This window comes from Taeniopygia guttata, chromosome 5 (genome assembly GCF_048771995.1).
Source record: "Taeniopygia guttata chromosome 5, bTaeGut7.mat, whole genome shotgun sequence".
In the NCBI taxonomy this organism is placed as follows: Eukaryota; Metazoa; Chordata; class Aves; order Passeriformes; family Estrildidae; genus Taeniopygia; species Taeniopygia guttata.
In genome coordinates, this window is record NC_133030.1 from 47,266,381 (window position 1) to 47,286,314 (window position 19,934).

A 19,934-nucleotide genomic window follows, 5' to 3' on the forward strand; every position below is an offset into this window, starting at 1 on the left:
GAATTCACAGTAAAAGTCAACCACAACCTTGTTTGTGCTTCCCAAGGTCAAAAAATTTCACCTCATCTCTCCATCTGTCAATTCTTCCAGTCATTCTGGCAAATAATTTCTATGTAAAGAAACTAGGAAAGAGAGACAGAGCCTCATCAAAATTCTGATTCATGCTTCCCTATTGACTGGTCATTAAATGCAGAAATGGCTAAGTATGAATAGAAGTATGGCTGGAAACTTGTGTGTCTCTTTTGAAACCAGCCAAGCACCATGGCTTCCCAGATTAGACACCCAGGAAATATGGGAATCTGGATCATCAACCGAGAAAAGGTAGAAGGGGTAAAAAAATGCTCAAAGGTCCAGGAAAAATGATGTTACCAGCATGCACTGTTTTCTAGAGATACACAAAATAGGATGTTAATTACAGTTCGTCTCCCATTGCTGGATTATAAGACAACAGAGAGAGAAGAAAAAAAACCAACAAGGTAAATGTTTTCATCTGGATGGTCTTTGTTGCAATTTCTTTTAATCTTTCAAAACATTACATCATAAAATAAAGACAATAGCAGCAAAACTTATCAAGTTGGTACAAGCACATTCTGTTCTGCACTCTGGTAATGACATTTCTGAAATTTTCATTTTTCTGAGAATGCCTTTCTAAAGCACCATTGAATCTTACAGAAAGAGTGAAAGAGGGACAGAGACAACAAAGTAGATAGAATACCCTTGCAAGTGGTTTTACTGATTGTTTATAGTATAATTTGAGGTTGATCAGGAAAAGATTTTAGAACATTAAAAAATGTTTCCCCAAATTTTAAGAAACTTATTTTTTAAACACAAAGCTGAAAAAGACTAATAGTAGTTTCTCAGTACTGTCCAAGATCTAAATGAAGTTCTATTAAAACTTGGGAAAAAATCACTCTAAAACTACATTGATACACTGCTCTGAATAAATTTAAATTGTTGGGAAACTCTGCTTTTTTTTTTTTCTAATTAAAGCTACTATATGAATCCAGGATCTGAGAAACTGCTAAGTGGTAGGCTGAAAGCTGGTATGTTCAGCTTACATCTCACAACAGGCACTATAAGCTTTCCTCTTGAGAGCATCCAACTCTCGCAATAAAAAGGACTTTGGGGATAGAATATATTTGGGAGATGAAGTATTCTCACATGTCAAGTATCACCTGCCTTTGCTTTGCTCTGAAGATCAGCGAGGGAAAGCAGATAATCTTTGCCTCAAAAGGCTAAATACTATAGAAATATCCCCTTTCCCCCAAAAGCAGCAACCAGCCCTGTCATTTCCTGGTGATAAGACTTAGCTCAGATAGGACCTGTAACCAGAGAGAAGGGAAAAAGAAGTTTGCATCTACCTGCATGGAGCAAGGAGGCATCACCAGAAATGCTGTGCACAAGAGCCAGTTATGTGTGCACATGAGGGGTGTTAGCATGGGGCCATTCTCCATCTGGTTCCTAAGAACTCACCAGTGTGGTGGATAAGGCTTGCCTTTAGGATGACTTTCCCATCCCAACATGATCTAGCTCACAGATTATGCACAGGCTACATCAGGACAGCTCCAAATTAGCTTTTGCAACAGCTTCCTCCATGATTTCAACAACACAAGTCAACAGAGACTGACAATGTTATGAACTGCAGTTGCAGTGGCTGGAGATAAAAAATACAATCCAGTTTAGGAATGGTATTAAGAAGAGTAACTGTTACTGATAGTAAAGGAGATGGGGACCTTGGGAAAATTTCAGCAACCCAAATGAATTTTCAGATGTACATTTTTTTGGTGATACATTTCACCCCACCAGTTTCATACATTAATCTACAAGCCTTTATTTGAGTTCTGCAGATTTATGTTGATTTGCCTTGTGTTTCATTGATAATTAAATGCCCAGGGAACTTTTTCTGAAGCTGAGCTTATCGTGTTAAGTATTGATATAAAGCCATTCTAGTAAATATAAATTGCACTGTAGAGATGAGTTATAACAGCAAGCATTTGCTATAAAAAGCTTAAAAATAACGAGGCAACTTCGCTTCACTGCAGAGACTTACAGGGGCAGATTTTGGCCTAGATTAGACAAAATGTAGCTCAGAATCAGTAAATGTACAGGGAGGACTGAAAAGTTTCCCAGTCACCTTTCAAATTCATATCTGTTTAGTAGGAGACTTCCTGCTCTAGGTTAGTACACAAGATAACATGATGCTTGGTCTTTACCTATAATTTATTTCTAGCGGACAATGGGAAAAGTGAGAGTAGCAGACATCATGCAACCTTAACAACACAAATAAACCCCTGAGAAAACCAAAGCTGGCAAACAAACAGCCCATGTACAGCATAAATACAAATACTTCAATGAAGGGCTTTTAAGGACAAGGTTTTAATAACCTGAACTCAGACATAATTTTATTTATTATGGGTTAGAGATTTTTGCATAACGTCTCTAGCATAGTCCTTTAATGGCTTTGGAGGAAGCAGACTGGTACTAGCGACATCCTAAAGCCTGGCAGCAGAAGATCAGGTGATTTATAATTTGATGGCCACAATCCAAATAAGGTTCTATGAATATAAATCACAGGGGGAGGGAAGAGGGATTATTGTATTTTATTTACTATTATATTTAGGATTTATTAGAAATAATGTTCCCTATTAAGTGGTAATAAAATTACAAATCTTCTGAAAACCACTATCTGCACAAGTTCAGCGATGCTTATGATGGTTAATGGTTCAGAAGGATCCCCAAAGTGACATAGCAGAATTCTCCTGCACAGGCAATGGAAAGTGGGACTGCAGAGCTGAAAGCTGTAGGGATACAGCATCTGAGTCATCCTCTGTGTGAGAGGGATGCATCTACATAAAATCCATGTTTCCTTATTTTTTCAGGGCCCAATTCCCATGTCAAATCATGTTATGCTCAGGGCAGGATCAGAGAGTTAAAGTCCATACCCCACCCTTTTGTTGGACTTCTTATTTTCAGGCTGCTGGGAAAGGGCCTAATTTAGAGAAGGAAGTTTTGGATATGGTTTAGACTACTTTTGCTAAAACTTTTCTATAATGAAATAGCCTCACTAGAAATAACTTGACAAGTTTTTTATAGGTGTTACAAAATGCCAGAAGATGAGAAATTTAGCCATAAAAACACCTGATGTTTGAATTGAAATTCTCTCTCAGGCTGTTGCAGACAATTAAAACCAAGGGATGCCATTTAAAAAGGGAAAAGCAATTTAGCTCATTAAAATGTCAATTTAGGTGTCAAGATGTTTCTGTCTGGCTCCCTATGAAATACACCATTTGCACTTCCCATATTATAATAAAAATTATGTATATTGAGGTATTTAATAGGTAATCATCTAGCAGAAATTATTTACTTCTGTCATAGCCTGGCAACTTTCTCAGCAAGTTTTGCAGACACAAGAAATGGAGAGGAATGAAAGAGAGCATTTTGCTTTCGTATAAAAGGTCATCAAATGCTCTGCTCAGTATCTCACTGAGAGTTTATTGAGCATCACCTTTTGTCCCTGAACTATTATATCCCAAACCACGGGATGCTGAAGAAACAGCTGACAAAATGACGGCCAGGGGCTGCTGCATGGCATGGCATGGCCAAACAGAAACTAGAATGACACACACACACTATCACCTAGAATCTGGACAGGGGACAGACTGATAACTCAGAAAGTTACAATTAAAAGTATGCCAAGATGTCATTGTTCTTCTGTTGCATCAGATCAAACAGTTCTGAGTTTGCCAACAAATTTTGCCTCCTCACTTTTCCATGTTGACTTGTTTTCTGTGATTTGCCTGTTGTCCAACTCCCTGCTCACACAGAAAATTCCTACAAGACAGACATTACTTTCCCTGACCCTAATCAGAAGAAATGCCCTGGCAGTGGCTAAAGTTTATATTTCATATATAGAAAATGCACCTCCTATATCCTTGCAGATGTCTGTGTGACTATGCAGAACTTTTCTATTGCAGGCAAGCGTTTCTTGTGAGAAGAACTCATCTGAAGGACAGATAACACTGTATGCATGATGTTGATCTTGACAACTGGTTACCAAAGAGAAGTATTTGCAAAACTGAATGTATTGCATGCTTTCAGAGTCCGATGAGATGTTTTTGGGTGCCAGATCCTTCACAGATGCAAAGCGCAGGATGATGTAACAAGGAATTACTGCAATTCTCAGACCCAAATTGTACATCTCAGCACTTCTGAACTTTTGCTGGAATTCAAACACAAATCTACACTGTAGCTTTCACTCCTAACCTCCTACCAAAAAAACCACCAGATCTGAACAGCCTTAGTACATCCAGATATGCTTCATCCATCCTGACACTACAGAGTTAGTGATGCTCATGCATGAGACTTCAGAACATTTGCTCATATGTGGAACTCAAGGCCTGCCCAAAAGCAGCAGTAACAGGTAGGCTAAAGAGCTCCAGAGCTTGAGGAGATCTGCACCTTGCTGGTGTTTGCCTGGGGCTTGAGGAGCATGGGATCCCAGGATGGTGACAAGCCAGCGTGTTTGTGAAGCCAACCACAGGACTGTCTGGCACAGAACTCTCCAGAGGCCACGGCAGCTCCTGAGTTAAGTGGAACCTTCTCCAGGGTCTGGGCTTACTGCCCTGTCTCTGGTAAGGTGAAGCCAGAGTGCAGCCCTGCACCTTAAGAGATTCACTGGTGAAGTAAGCAGAATTAATTTTCTCTTGGATCTTACTGAGTTAGAGCAATCCCAAATGACCTGAAATTTTTCAAATGTTGCTTTTCTTGATTTTCAGACAGATAATGAAATTAGAAATATGATAAGACATTTTAAGAGAAGTGAACTGACAGAACTAACTAAAAATTTCTTTCTTCCTCTGCACTAGTGGAATTTGGCTCACTCCTGCAAATTCAGCAGAGTCATTGTATATATAGACTCAAATATATACATATATACTCAAAATTTGCATACATAGTGCCATGCTTCCATTCATAGCCATGGCAATCTTGAATTCTGGTGGCCAGTTTGATTTTGAGTTGTCTTAGTGTGCATAAAATCTCAGAAAGTATCAGATACATGCACTTTTGTGTACATAGACATCAGCATGCAATTCCAAATGTCTGTGTCTGTATGACCTGTGGATGTCTGCATGTTTGACTAGCTTGCAAGAGTCTCTGCAATCAACATCCATGCTTACCTTACCTATAAGCCTACAGTTTGAATTGCAAGAATATTTAGCATTGCTGGTACAATCATGTGTATCTCATTTCCAGCATGCAAAATCTTCTATCTGCAATGGCCCACCCAGTAGCCCACAGGCCAACACTATAAAAAATTTAGTACGTTTTGCAGTTCCCATTAATTATTTTGCAGCATTTTCTTTGAAAACACAATTCTATTTTTCATCTCCATATGCCCAGACAGCACAAAGGATTTTTAAAAATGCCCACAGTTTAGTTATATTTCACTTTAGTCTAGAAATGCAGAGAGTTCATGTTTAGTTTTTATCAATAAAAGGGACAGGAAATTTTCAACAATGATTGTACTTGAAAGGAAATTAACAAAATCATTCAAAATATTTTTTTAAAAAGTTACAAAATATGACAGCATTAATGGCACTTAAAGCTATAAGCACTTAAAAGATTACGACAATAGTTTTTTTCCTAAATTTCTTTTTTTGTTTTTTGTTTTTTTGTTTGGTTTTTTTTTCTGAGACTATGACAGCAACTTATGTCTAAACTAAACCCAGTAAAAGGGAGCAGAGAGCCCTGAGATTCTATGGTAGCCCTGGCCCTCATTTGAATCACATATATGCTTTTATGTCTATTTATAGAAATTCAGATTCAGCTAGAGAACAGCAGTTTGCTGACATGCAAAAGCTACAGCTTCCCTTCTGTCCTTATAGTCTTACAGTGTTAAAATAAAAGGGACTTCTTTAATGGTGGAAAGTGTGAATGAGAAATTCTTTAAAAATAAAAGTTGGCCCACTGTTTTATACTTTTAGCCAAATATCATTAAATTTATGTTTCTCTTCTTTTAAACAACATAACATGAGATGTATTTTCTTCATGTGCACCTTCTTGCTGTGACTTTACACTGAATTTTCCTACATGAGGAAAAAAATCCATGTTTATTTTCTTTTATTTTTGTTTTTTTTTTCATTGCTTAAGATAAATACCCACAGAGTTTTTTGTTTTGTTTTTTTTCTTTTTCTTTTTTTTTTTTTGTTTTTTTTTTTTTAATGAAAAGAGCAATCCAACCCTTACTTATGTCAATGTTGATTTTCCAACCAGCACCCAGCTGCTAGCTGTGTCCATGGACATTCTTTTGGCATTTAGAAAGGTAATGCATCTGACTCCAGTATGGGGGGGAAAAAATCTAGCTTGGATCACGTGCCAAAATGTAAACTAAGCATTACTGAAAGTTTCTAGTTCACTCCAATCATTTCTCCTCTTTTTAATCACCAGGGGAAGGCTTTATGGATGCATACTCCATTACAAAGATACACTGTGTTTCATCCCTTTCATAGGCCCTGCTTGCATAGCTGCCCTTTGTCTAATATCACACCATGGTAGGAGGCCTCTGGTGATACTGCCATGGTCCAATCCCTTCCTTTGTGTCTTGCCCTGGTAATCTTATACAGGCTGAAGTTTCCATGTGCGTAGCTTTCTGTTGCCATTCTGCAGTGCTGCATTCCTGATTTGTTTTGGCAGAGCAAGCTTGAGTCTTTATGGCACAGTGAAATATTCTTGGATGCTATATAATTCAGACTGAATAAGGAGTCTGTATAAGGCACGTGTCTCAATATATATATATAAAAAAACCAACATTGCTAATTCAAGTCAATCATCTTTTACATTAACTTCTGCCTTAAAGTAACACTTTGTTCTTATGCTTCCTTTCTTTGGCTTCATTGGGAAACACTCCATTTTCCAGGTCTGAGTGCTGCTGGATACAGTTGGTCAGATCTGCAGTGCTAGAAGTGTTCTTGGAATTACACATCTTCTCTGTCTCCTCTTCCTTTTTTTCTTCATCCAAGGAATAGTTTCTGAAGTTCTCATAAATTTTATGCATATCCTCAGGCATGGTCTTTTTGAGGTCTTTATTTTTCCTTTTGGTCATTTTAGCGGAAGATCCAAATTTGTTAATGATGTTGTCCTCGGAGGCCCCCTGCCCGTGCTTGTTGAGCTTATCTGACCCTTTAAGGCGCAGGTTGTTAGGCCTGTTGTTGATGCTGTCCTGCGAGGAGGCTTTGAAGCGCCCTGTTTCCAAGGTAGCAAAGACAGAGCGCTTCTCTGGAGAGAGCATGTCCAAGGAGTGGGCTCGCTGCTCCAGGCCCAGGTGCCTGCGCTCCATGCTCCGGATGGTGGCTGCCCGTTGAAGCTTGTCATGGATCTCCACGCTGAGCCGCCTCCGTGTCTCTCTGAACTCAGCCGTCACGTTTGCTTTCCACTCTGCTGCGTGGGCTTTTATTTCTCCAACCTTCACAACATGAAGAAATAGAAATTAATTTAAAAAAGAAAAGAAAAGAAAAAAGAAAAATCTTTCCCGTAGAACAGTAACACAGACACTTTCTTCTGTGGCATGAAATTAGGGAGAGGTCCCATCTCCACTGCGTCCATCTGGATCCAAACTTCAGTAGTAAAGGGCTTACACTGGGAAAACTCTAAACATACCAGCTGATGGCTTTTGTGACATAGAACTCATCTGCCTGTGCCACTTTGCCACCACACACATTTTATAGCTGTGTTACATGGTAGGACAAGTTCATGCTAATCCATCCTTGATTAAGAACAAAATTCCTGACTCATAATGTCAGCAGTAGATGGTCAAGAATGGGCAAAGGTAATCACATATAATTGAACCACTACACCTCAGAACAGCACAACAACCAGTGCAGCAGTACAGCAGGAATGTGTTTTCCTGTATTGCTCATGGATGCAGATGTTTAGTCCCACTGAAGGTTCTGTTCAGAGCCACAGAGTCACAGAGCAGTTTATGTGATGAAGCCTACCAGGAAACCCAGTTCCTGGACTCCAGCCTTGGTTAGAAAGAGGTATACACCTATACCTCTGGACAACTCAGTAATTACCCATTAGCTAATTTCAAATGGCCCTCTGACTTCTCCAGTCTAGGGTTCATTTTCAGGGATAAATGTAACTGTCTTTAATGGAGGTTTCCATTGCACAGTTGTCCAAATACCACACTGTCAAGCCATCTGGAGGAGTGTTCAACACACATTCTGTATGGGCTCTATAAGCATATCCTTGAATGTCCTACTGTCTTTCTCTGTTTTACTCCTTTGCACTGGAGGCTGGAATAATGCTAAAAATAAAACACTAAGTGATGGCTGTATTCAATAAAAATGCATTCCAAAATGAGAAAAATCAAGATAAATAACCAAGCAATAATTCAGTTAAAACAGGCCTTTCTCAAAGTTCAGCTAAACAGATTCAGGAGTATAGTGTCTGCAGGAGCCCAACATGGTCAATGGTTTGCTTGAACTGCTGCAGCCTAAACTCAAGTTTTTGTATCCAATAACCCACAAGGAGTCATCTTTTTTTCTGCAGGCCAGATGTACAAGCGTCCATTTAGCACTGTGGCAGAAGGCATCTTGCATCTCTGTGGGAGATCAGATTCCTCACTGTAGGTGCCTGGTGTTCAACAGAACAGCCACACTCTCTGCAGTCCCCTTTGTTAATGGAGATGCACCAAGCCTTGGGTGATGAGGTTGCCTTAAAAAATTAGAAACAGCACTACCCCCTGCCAAATTTTGCCTGCCATTTGGTTAACCCTGCCAGGTAAACTTTTCTAGTAAAGCAGGGTTGCCTTAAAATTTGAAATTATATTACTAACATCCTCTACCACAGGCTTCCGCTCTAGAGGCATGGCAATTACCTTTCTATTTTCCACACTTACTTGAGTGTGGAAAATATCCCCACTCAAATAAGTATGGAAAATAGAAAGAGCAAAATAGAAAAATAAGAAATAGAGCAGTATCCTTTTTGAATCAGGGAGGGCATATTCTGAGTGAATTTAGTCATGCTGTCCTTGATGCTGACTACTCAGTTTCTTCAACTTTTAAAAGCAGAGTACACAGTAAGGGACCTGAATCTAAACTTCTATTCAGAACCATATTGTCTGGCATAGGAAAAGACAGAAAAATCTCTTAATTTTTAAAGAGAAGACACTGAAATTTTTAGTACAATTTCATAGCTCGTTTTAGAGTAGAGGCTGGCATCTCATTCCATAATTGCAATCCTACTGATGTGTTCTGTGTATTTTTGAGTAATGATAGAGGTGTAACCACCTTGATTGCTTCTGTTGCTTTTTCTCCTCATTTGTGAAGGAGCTAAAGATCAGAGCTAACTGTATACCAAAGGCAGACAGTGAAGTAAACCACAGGGCATATTGAGCAGTGGTCATGCAGAGCATCATCCTTATGTAGACAAGCAGGAATCAGGCACTTAAATCTCTCTCGTAAAATGACAAACCACTGATAAATTACTGATCATACCTCTTCTTGTGTCTTCTTGGACAGGACTCTTAACCAGTCTCCAATCATACTCAGAACAGCAGCAAAGTAGGCAAGGCCAACAAGGATCCAGAACCACACTAACGGTTTATACCACTCCATGTATTTGATGTCAGTATTTCCTCCTGAAATAAGCATATAATTGTGCTTACAAATCATGAGGTGCCAAAATAATTACAAAATATCTGTAATTCTGAAAAATGCCTAAAAGTAACTCTTGCCTAACTCTTGCCTAACTCTTGTCAACAGCACTGTAGTTCTGATAATAAGACAAAAAGCCTGTCAGATGGGAGGAACCCGGTCTGTTTTAATTTAAGTCTTTAAAATTACCTATTGTTCTACTGCTATGTGACCTGCCAGAGTGCCCAGTAAATACTTTCTTTTGTACTGTTCATAAGCTGAAGCAGCTCTAAAATTCTACTTTGATAGTATTTGCAACAGCACAAACACCTGTCCAAGAAAAAAGTTTTTTAATACAGACAGTCTTCCTTATTCTGAACTGCCTGAAGCCTCCTAGTTAAGAAAATTTACAGATCAACCCCTTTAAGTTATAGAGTTTCAAGACGTTTTTGGGTTTAGCTCCAGGATTGAGAGATATGTGTGCAGGAAAAAAAAAATGTAGCTTTGACTTCCACATCAGGGTATCTGACAGGAAGACAACCATTCATTAGCCCTGAAAATAAGGCTGTATAATCTTGGGTATCATTCAGAGGGATGCATTCTCTAGCCAGTGACTTCATAGGAGATAAGAATCAAACCAAGCAACAAATATACTATATTTTTCTCCATCTAAGTCTATGGATGAGCTGGCAAAAGAAGAAGTGAGACATTTGGCAAACTTAATGGACTATGAAGACCCCTGAATAAGTGTGGTAGCGGCCAGGTTGCTGCCTACTACAGAGTAAAATATAGAAATTTTTACAAAAGAAAGCAACCACAGTTTCAAGACTCCCAGTCCCATCACAGTGCTATGTACACTGCAACAATGAGCCAGTGAGAGGCAGGCATAGCCCTGAGAGGATGAGATTGAGCAGGAAAGTCTGTAGGGCCCCATGGGCACTGCCATATCCCTCAGTGCAAGTGAACATCACCTTGGTGGTACCTCTGCAAATCCCTGTCCGAAGAGCAAGCCTACCAGGAGACTCAGGCAGAGGTATGCACATTTCTTGGACTCTAGCCTTGGTTAGAAAGAGCTAGACACCTGTACCTCTGTACAAATGCAGAGTGATTTTAGGGGTTTTCCCCATTAAAATCACCAGACGACACAGTTCAGCATTTTCCCTCAGATAGCTTTTCACTATCTGAGACATTTCTATGACTCTTTAATTTTATCAAGATTCAATACAAGTGTAGTTACAGTGTTTGAACACCACCGTGGAAGGTCAGACATCTGAGACTTGGCAGAGACCCAAAGATTGGTTTTGATGTTAATCTCTCCCCATAGACTGCATGAATCACACTCCTTTTTTCCAGTCTTTAAGAGTCTGAAACAATGGGAGGTAAGGACTGCTGTTGCTATGGTACAAGAAGCCTCTTCTGATCATACATGTCCCTGAGGAAGCTCACTAGGAAATGGATTGTCTGGATCTATCTTGCACAGTAATCAGGTGACCGAGAAAGTATGAGACCACTTTTTTCAGCCTATCAGATTCTGTATTTTTTCAGGCTCCATGCACCATTTTATTTCCAACTGTAGTACAAAAACCTCCCACTTTCCCTAGAGCTGGGATTTGTTCTAGGTGGAATAAGCCATCATAGCTCCACTGATGCTGTTTTCACCATTAAGATGTAGTATTTTTGATTTGCTGTTGAAGAAACAGAGATACTGAGAGATCAAAGTGGCGGAAAATGAAAGGGGCAGAAAATCTCTCTCAAAACCAGCAATAAACCCCAAATCTCCTGGTGATCACCTGCCTTAAACTCTTATAATGAAAATTCCTCTGAAGATTTCTTATTCAGGGTCTTCCACATGATTTTTGAAAAAACCCACTTGTTATAGCCACCCAGCTGTGGATTATATTCTCCTAACCATAAGCATATAGAACAATTTAATATGCAGAGCTTTTTTATTATCACATTATTAAACAATACTGAAATGTTGTATTATTAAGAAAAATATTGCAAATTATTTTTATTTCACACTGTGATACCTCAAAGAATATCAGTGAATTCCTTTACATGTCTATGTGGTAAAAATGGACAAAGCTCACACAATCACTTCTGTAACTGAATGCTCCTAAAACTTTCTTTTTTATATCTGGGTCTTTCTTTGTTCAGTGACTTTTTTTCTCAATAGCTCATTTCTTCTATGCCAGTATGTAATAAAAAAGGAAGATTAGAGTATTCTCTACAAAAAAGACCTGTCTACTGTTCTTCAGCAAAGAAAATGTTTTAGTTTTATTTGATGTTTTTAACTCACTCTGTTTATAGGGACTAAGAAGCACAATATGGCTGCTTTTAACACAGGCAACTTAATACCCTTAATTAGGACCACTAACAGGAATGAGAAGTATAGGTCATGCGCTGATGGGGAAAAATTCACTTATTTTGACCACCTTTTTTGTTAGCAGAGCAGTTGTGTGAAAAAAAATAAGTCTCATCTCTCCAGCCAACTATCTCAGTTCCCTCTTTGGAAATTGTATATGGGTAGATATTTATAGTTCCTTTTCATACTGTATTAATCTTGGAGAGTCTCCCCCAAGCACTGAGATACATACCCCATTAGTCCTTCTCTCCTACAAGAGTTTTGCTTAACAGGGCAACTGCAATGTCAAAATTTCTGCCAAGGTTAGGAAACAGAATGCAGGTTTTGAAATGCTGCAGCTCCTATAGTGACAGCCCACAGCTGCATCTGACCAGAGAATTCTACAGACCTATGGCTCAGTTGTCCTTTGTAAAAGCATCCTCCATTCATCATTTGGGCTACTTGCGTCTGCAGTCAGCCTCAGACTGAGGCTTAATGGAATAATACAAATCTTTAATTCAATGGGAAAGTAATTTTACTTTTGCATAATTCATTGCATGATAAAAGATAATCAGGACTTTCCAGGCTCCCGTAATCTACACTGCTAAAGGCTCACAATCTACAAATGGCAAGGCACCTGGACCTTAAATCAGCCTGGTGTCATACTGCACAGTAATCCCAACAGAAACACCTGGCATCATTTCATTGGAACATAACACATTGTGAAAAGCCTCCTCTCTGTACCAGAAAACAAATTCTAAGAGCCAAGACCCTTGTCCACAGCATCTTGGCTCAAAGCTGCTCACCTGCTACAAAGTCACCAAAGCCAACAGTGGTCAGAGTGACAACTACAAAGTAAATGGATTCCAAGGCTGTCCATCCCTCGATGTATTTGAAGATAAATGCAGGAATGGTGACAAAGACAATGCAGCCTGCCAGGATGAAGACGATGGTGGAAATCACCCGGATCTTTGTTTGACTCACTTGTTTATTCTAGAAAAAAAGGAAATAACAGGGAAAAAAAAATGTTTGAGTGGATTTCTGGAAATGTATTCTTTGTGAATGACACATTGATTATGCTGGTGTCACCAGCTAAGTCTCTTTCTGCCTTTTGTGAGCTTGTTGGGTGGAATACAACTCTCTCTCCCTGTTAGTGAGAATCCTGTCCAGGTGACATTAAACCCCCATGTGTGGCCCCACTTTATCCTGATTCCCATTTTCTATGCACTAGGAAGTGACTAATCTACCACAGACACAACCTGGAAAAACATTCCTGAGCTCCAGAAAGGCATCAATATGCTCCATATCAGGTTCAATGTGTAAGAAAAAGTGCACATTCACACCTCCATACAAATATGTGTACACCCACATTGCCTCAACAGCACCAAGCATTCAACAAACAGGACCAAGATTAAAATGAAAATAAACCCCTTTTCCCTCACTGAAAAGGTGCAATTTTATGTAGAAATAATTCATGCTTTGGGTTTTCTAGACTCAGGATTTCCAGCTTTCATTCACAAATATGAAGATTAAATCTTCTTTTCAAAAATAGAAAGCTGTATTATTGGTTTAGTCCAGAAAAAAAGGATTTATGTCAAATACCAAACAGCCTGGGATAAAATTACCTATGTAAATCCACACGGAAAGCTCTTGAACAAAGACTATGTGTTACTGGCTTCTGTAAACTGAATTCAAATATAGTCAGTGTAATTGTAATATTTTACACTCCCAAATCATATAAACTCTCAATTTATTTAATATATACTTAGATTTTGTTTCTATTAATATTGATGAAAGCCTGGATTAACACAATTGATTCTGTCAGATTTATTTCAGATTTCCCCTGCTGTGAATAAACTCAGCACCCAATAAAGTTTCATGAGAAACCTGTAAATTATTAGAAACCTTACTGTGGATTAATTTCAGTGGCTGCGTAAATTCTCTATTTATCCTGGAAAAGAAATGTGGAGGTCAATGTAAGTCATATTTCCAAATTAGTTTTCCAAATCAAGCATCTCAACCCAGGAATGAGATCTCATTTCAGATTAAGGAATTGCCTTAGACAGGAAATAAGATCTCAGAAGTTATCTTTGTAATATATAGAAGGGATATTGCCTGAACTGGTTAACATATAACCAGCTTGTGAGCAGTACTGTCCTTCCCCTAAAATGGAAGCATTTCTTTTAGAGATGCAGTGCCAGACCCTCATTATGGGTCTCTGATCTGGGATGCATTCAGAACCAGGTAGCATAAATATGTCATATTTCATAGATACTTTTAGTTCTGAAACTGTTTAAGATGATCCCTACATTTATTATTTTATTTGTGTGTGTGTTTATTTTCTGTGTCTGGATGAATAGAAATAGTTCAATAAGATTAGTAATATAATGCCAAATATAAGACATGGAAGAAACTGCCAAGTACCAAGGGGAAAAACAACACAAAAATTAGAAAATCTGAATTAATTCCTTATTGCTTCTTTAATCAAAGAGCCATTCTGAGTATTTTGCTAAAATACCAAAGGACAATCTATCTTCTTTAAGAGGTATGGACACATATTTCACAATGGCAAGATTTCAGACTTATTCAATGAGTAGTGAAAGGAAAAGAACAGATCACATGGCTGTTACATAGTGTCCTACATTGGCACCCCTGCTTTTTTTCAGTGAGAATAAGGATTTAACCAAATTGATGTTTAATTTCTAGTTTGACCAAGGTGACTTCTTTACATCTACTAAATGCTTCAGTTTCCTCATACATAAAAATGGAATGCCAGAAACCTTGCCTCGTGGAAATTAGGAGACAAGTCCCTCTTGGGCATCCTTGAACAAAAAGTCATTTGGAGTTGCATGGCATCAAAGTTATGTACAGTAATTCTTCCTCCAGCCCCCACACATAAAAAATTAAAATGCATTTCAGTGTGTGTCAGAATTGTCTCATGAGAGGGACAGGAATGAAAAGAATGCCCTTCAAATCAGTAACAAATGTTCAGGCCATCCTCTTGTCTATGAGCGATAAACTCAGCCAAAGGCTTTTGGTTCTTTTAAGTAAAAATGGTAACAATTTTAATGAAAGGATCTGTAAAAGGCCTGACTCATGGTTATTGTGCACCTTTGTCAGTCACACAAAAGCAGAGCAGCTGGGAGTACAAACGAAGGCAGAAAGCAATACTGAATCAGGCACAGCAGTTTTAGAGCTGCTGAAAAGAGCACAAAAGCAGGACTCAGAAAAAGAATTACTTAATGAACAATAACACATGAAATGCAGGACTGACATTAAAAGGAGGGTCTTTTTACAGTTAGGCATGCATTCAGAGGAAATTCACAGTAGAGTCTAACTGCTACAGATGAAAAAAAATGCTAAGACATAATTGTACTTACTAATGGAATTTGTACATTGTGATAATGACATACTACAAAAACGTAGTCCACTGCAGTGTTACACCAAGTCACCAAGTCATTATTATAATAAATAAATAAATAAATAATCACATTATATTACACTAAAGGTTGAAAAGTCTGAATGAGTTAATACAAATTCCTCTTTTAAACAGTATTCTTGGAGACAAACATTGTCAAATAACTGAGCAACTTCTGCCAGGGTATAAAATCATCTGAAATCATTTTGTGGCATGAATACAGAATTTTTTATACGTGTCAAAAAAAACTAATAGCAAACCTCTTCCTCCAGAAAACTTAGCTAATCCTATAGCTGTTTAATCCACAGTATTTAAACCACTGTTTAGGCTGTTAAAGAGACGATTTCCACTTTTTTTTTTTTTTTTTTTTTTTTTTGGGGGGGGGGGGTTTGTTTACCAACAAATTCTTTCCACAGTGATGAAGCAGATAATTTGTAAGACATTATTCAAATATAAATAATTAGTGCCAGCTAATGTGACTAATTTAAATCCACCTAGAACTAATCTGGAAAATATCAAAAAAGTAATCTAAGAACAGAGAGTTTTCTGGGCACCCATCAGGGTCATTCTCATTTTCAACTGACAGTGCTGATTTTCTTCTTGAGGTGGCTAGGTGCTAAACTGGCAACATTATTGATGTCACCTTGCTTACATGAATTCAAACAACCTACTGTCAACGTGCTCTAGTGCAAAGAGGAGTAAGGACAGACAGAGCAATGAAAACACCTTTATCAGTGATCCATCTTTTCCATCAATAACTGCAGCATTGCTTTTTCCTCATTTTGTATTATATATACAAGGGGTTTAGTAGTGTTGGTCTTACCTAATAATTTCAGGAGTTAAAATAAACCTTGAGGTATTTACTTTATTTTTTATCTCTCTGGCCAAATAGATCAAAGCCAATGTAGTGGATTATTTTATGCTTTCTGCTTTCTTCAGGTGAATTAACTGATGTACAATTTTTCTGATGGTTGTCACTGAAAGCACCAAACAGTGATTTTAAGTTTGCACACTGAGACCACACAGCTGATATGTATTCCTATGAAAAAGGAGCAGGAGTCATTAAGTAGGGGATCAAAAGAAGCTACAGTCATTTATCAGACTAGACCAAATGCTAATATATGGAACATGTATATTTCCATGAACAACATATTTCACATAAGCTTGTTCCAAGATTCTGTAGTGTCACCTCTCATTTCATAGAAAACTCCCCCAGTATACAGTACTACTAAGCCAAAAATAGCACTGGAAGACTTGCTGCTTCACAGTGAGCTCAGATGGTTTTCCATCTTCAAAAATTTTCCTTTTCTGAATTCCTGAAAAATCTCCCCAAGACTCCAGGCAAGTTGGCTACCTTTTTTTTTTTGCTAGATGACCAATGGCATATTTGTAGAGATAATGTAATAGACCTGCATGGAAAATGCTGTCCTCATCTCTCGAAAAGGCTCTGTATTTTGGAGCAGAGAAAACACATTTAAAACAAAACACATTTCTTTAGTATATCTTTTGCTCCCTTCACTTACTCTTAAATTTGTGCCCTTCCCCATGCTGCCAACTATTCTCAGAACAGATTGTCTCTGCCCATGCATTAATTAAACAGCTTGTCTTCTAAATCACTTTCTGTAGACCAAAATATTTTAACACTAGGAATGACAGTCTTTGTACCAAATCCATAAACCAGAATATCACATATATCAGCTCACAAACATTTGATGTGTCCTTAGTCAAAATATGTTTGCAAAGATAATGTGTATGGTGCAGGCAGTCATAGTTCACACTGCTTGTCTTTCAGCTCAGCCAAATACAAGCCAGTCCTGGTCCAGAGCCTGCACACACAGTAAGGTGTGATGCCCTTCTCAACAGGCTGTATGAAAAGACTGGCACAGCACTGGCTTGATCATCGTGATTTGGTCACATCAATCTCTTGGCTGCCTGTAACAGTCACTGTAGATTTCACTGTAACTTGTTTGAAATCCTTCACGTTCAAAATGAGACTGAAACTAAATGTATTTTAAATATAACTGACTTGGACATAACACCTAAGAAAAATATAACAATATTTTGTTCTTCTCTGTTCTCTGACACTGCTGGCTCCTGTCAGCTCCAACCTCAGGGCACTGCTGAGCCACTGAGATAACATGGTGGCACCTCTGGTAAAGTGTGTTTAAGAATGGGCAGGAACTCTGGACAGGCAGAAGACAAGGGAATAGAGGAGAGAACAAGGGAATAACAAGGTCAGGTGAGTGGGAGCCTCTCCATGGAAACACAAGTACTGCAGTGTCTGCAGCCTATGGAGGACCAGCAAAGGAACAGAGGAAAAGAGTTAAGAACAACAGAGAAACCACTGTGTTCTGACCCAACCCCCGTGCCATTTGCTGCTGCATCAGGGGGACTGAAGGTGACCCACAGTACCAACATGGGTGGAGGAGTGTCTGGAGTGAAGCTGAACTTGAAAATGGGGAAGAAAGGCATTTTGAATATTTGTGGGGATTTTGTTTCCAAACACTCAACTCACTAATGAATTTTTTATGCTAATTGTCAATAAATTAATTTAAAGTCCACCAGTCAAGTTTGTTTTGCCTGTGAGAGTACATGGCAAGTGACTTTGCTGTCTTTACTTTGACCCATGAGGTTATTTAGAGAAGATTCTATTGTTCTTCCCATGTTGTCTCCATCATTATAGGTGAGTCAGCAAACAGCTGTGTGTGTGCTTGCTGCCAGCCAGGACCTACTCACCACATCAGTGAAGAACACTCCTTGAAAACAAGCAGCAGAATTATAATATATATTAAAATATAGATGACATTTCAGGCACCTTCATGGGTTATGAAAAAGGGGTTGAACCGTTCTACTAGATATGGGCTTCCTCTATGCTCTAACTTCGGTGCCTCAGTGTTATTTTAGTTCTCATGTTTTATAAAGAATGCTGCTATGGCTGCACAAGAAGGCTCAGAATCCATCCTCTGCTTTTTAACTGTAGTCAGTAGCAGAGGAGAGACAGATATTAAAAGCTGTAAGCAGTCACATGTATTACTAGGCTTGGGAGGCACAATCCTGAACTCATATCAGACACAGGTCAGAGTAAAGAAGGATTTATTTTATTTTTAACATCATTTTTTCTCCATAAAACCACATTTCTGTGGGGTGTTTGTCTAGACCCAGACCCAGATGGAATATGCAACAAGCTTCTCACAGAGCAGCAGCTTTCTCTAATGTCATTCTTGTAAATCTCTGTGCATGGATCTTGCTGCAGTCATAATGTGAGCACCATGTCATGAAAACATAGAAACACTGGCTCAGACATTTCCTAGGCTTGGTATAACCTTTTCCAATCTTCCTCTCACTAGAAAGCACATAGAGGGATTTCTGAGATGGACCCACTAATTTCTGCATGTTGCTTATTACAAAATTAAAAATTATGATCCTAAAGTTCTGTTATGCTGAGCTGTATCCAGCCCAAGAGGAAAAAAAAAAAAAAAAAAAGCAAAAAACCAAATTGAATAAGAGGAATACATGTATACATATGCTTTTCTCAAACACTGGAGCAGACAAAGAACAATCGAGGTTGATGGCATAGACTTCAGCAATTTCAGAGGCCGAATTTGTAATGTGTTTCTCTTCCCTTCCCTCCTTCAACTCACATCTGAGTTACACCGATATTCCGCCACCCAGACAGTGCAAAAATGTTTTAATAAAGATTGTTCCACATAGCTTCCCTGTACCTGAATGGATCTGATCTTGCCATTCCTTGTATAACATACTCACCATCAAAGACCAGAAGATAAGAACAAAATCAGCAAAATGTCTGCTACACTTAAGCTGCTTTACTTCAAGTGGACTAGCTGTAAGCTTCACTAACTAAATTAAATACCCAATTAGAGGGCCTAAAATGTCAAAATCTGGGATCCATAGATTTTCTAATTGATTTTTTAGTACTAGCTTATTATCTTAGGTCTGTGCAGAAAAATATACTTTTCTGCAGCTCAGCTATAATGGAGAGGGTAAGCGATCCAAAGAATAAACCCAGCATATTCGAGACAGAGGTTTAACCTAAAACAGAATTCAGAGAGAAATTTGGCTCTGATGAGGAGTCACCACCTGTAATGAAGTCATAACCCTCACCATCAAGCCTACAAGCACCCCTATTTTAACCCTGCTCAGGGAAATATGACTCTTAGAAGGACCTTTAAGGGGTAACAGGAAAAAGAACAGATCATGAGCTGAGATTGTTTACATGCATTTGTTCTGGGCTTGTAAATCACCTTTCTAATTACTGATTTTTTATATTTCTTTGCTTTTTTTTTTTTTTTTTTTTTTTTTTTGGTGGGAATGACTCAGCAAATTGTTAGGCTGAGGTCTGAACCCTGGACTTTCAGCTCATAAGCATTGTATAATTTTGGAATAATACTGTGAATGTGCAACAGTAGGTTGAATTTCACACCCTGTCCTGACAGCTTTGTTCAGAGACAGGATGCCAGCAGATGGCAGATAGATCACTGCATCAGACAGTTACTCTGTGAAACTTATGTGAATATAA

At 38.5% G+C, this 19,934-nt stretch overlaps 1 protein-coding gene across 4 annotated transcripts in view; it reads right to left on the reverse strand.

Annotated features, from left to right (window-relative positions):
• Positions 1 to 481: 481 nt before the first annotated feature.
• The window catches only part of KCNK10 (potassium two pore domain channel subfamily K member 10), a 58,162-nt gene continuing 38,709 nt past the window's right edge, over positions 482 to 19,934 (reverse strand). For all 4 annotated transcript variants that reach the window (XM_072930322.1, XM_030274807.4, XM_072930324.1 and 1 more), the window contains 3 exons: positions 12,786 to 12,972; positions 9,498 to 9,640; positions 482 to 7,462 (listed from right to left, as the gene is read on the reverse strand). In XM_072930322.1, the coding sequence (XP_072786423.1) occupies positions 6,851 to 7,462; positions 9,498 to 9,640; positions 12,786 to 12,972 (942 nt within the window). In that variant the 3' untranslated portion in view covers positions 482 to 6,850. The remainder of the gene's footprint in view (positions 7,463 to 9,497; positions 9,641 to 12,785; positions 12,973 to 19,934) is intronic.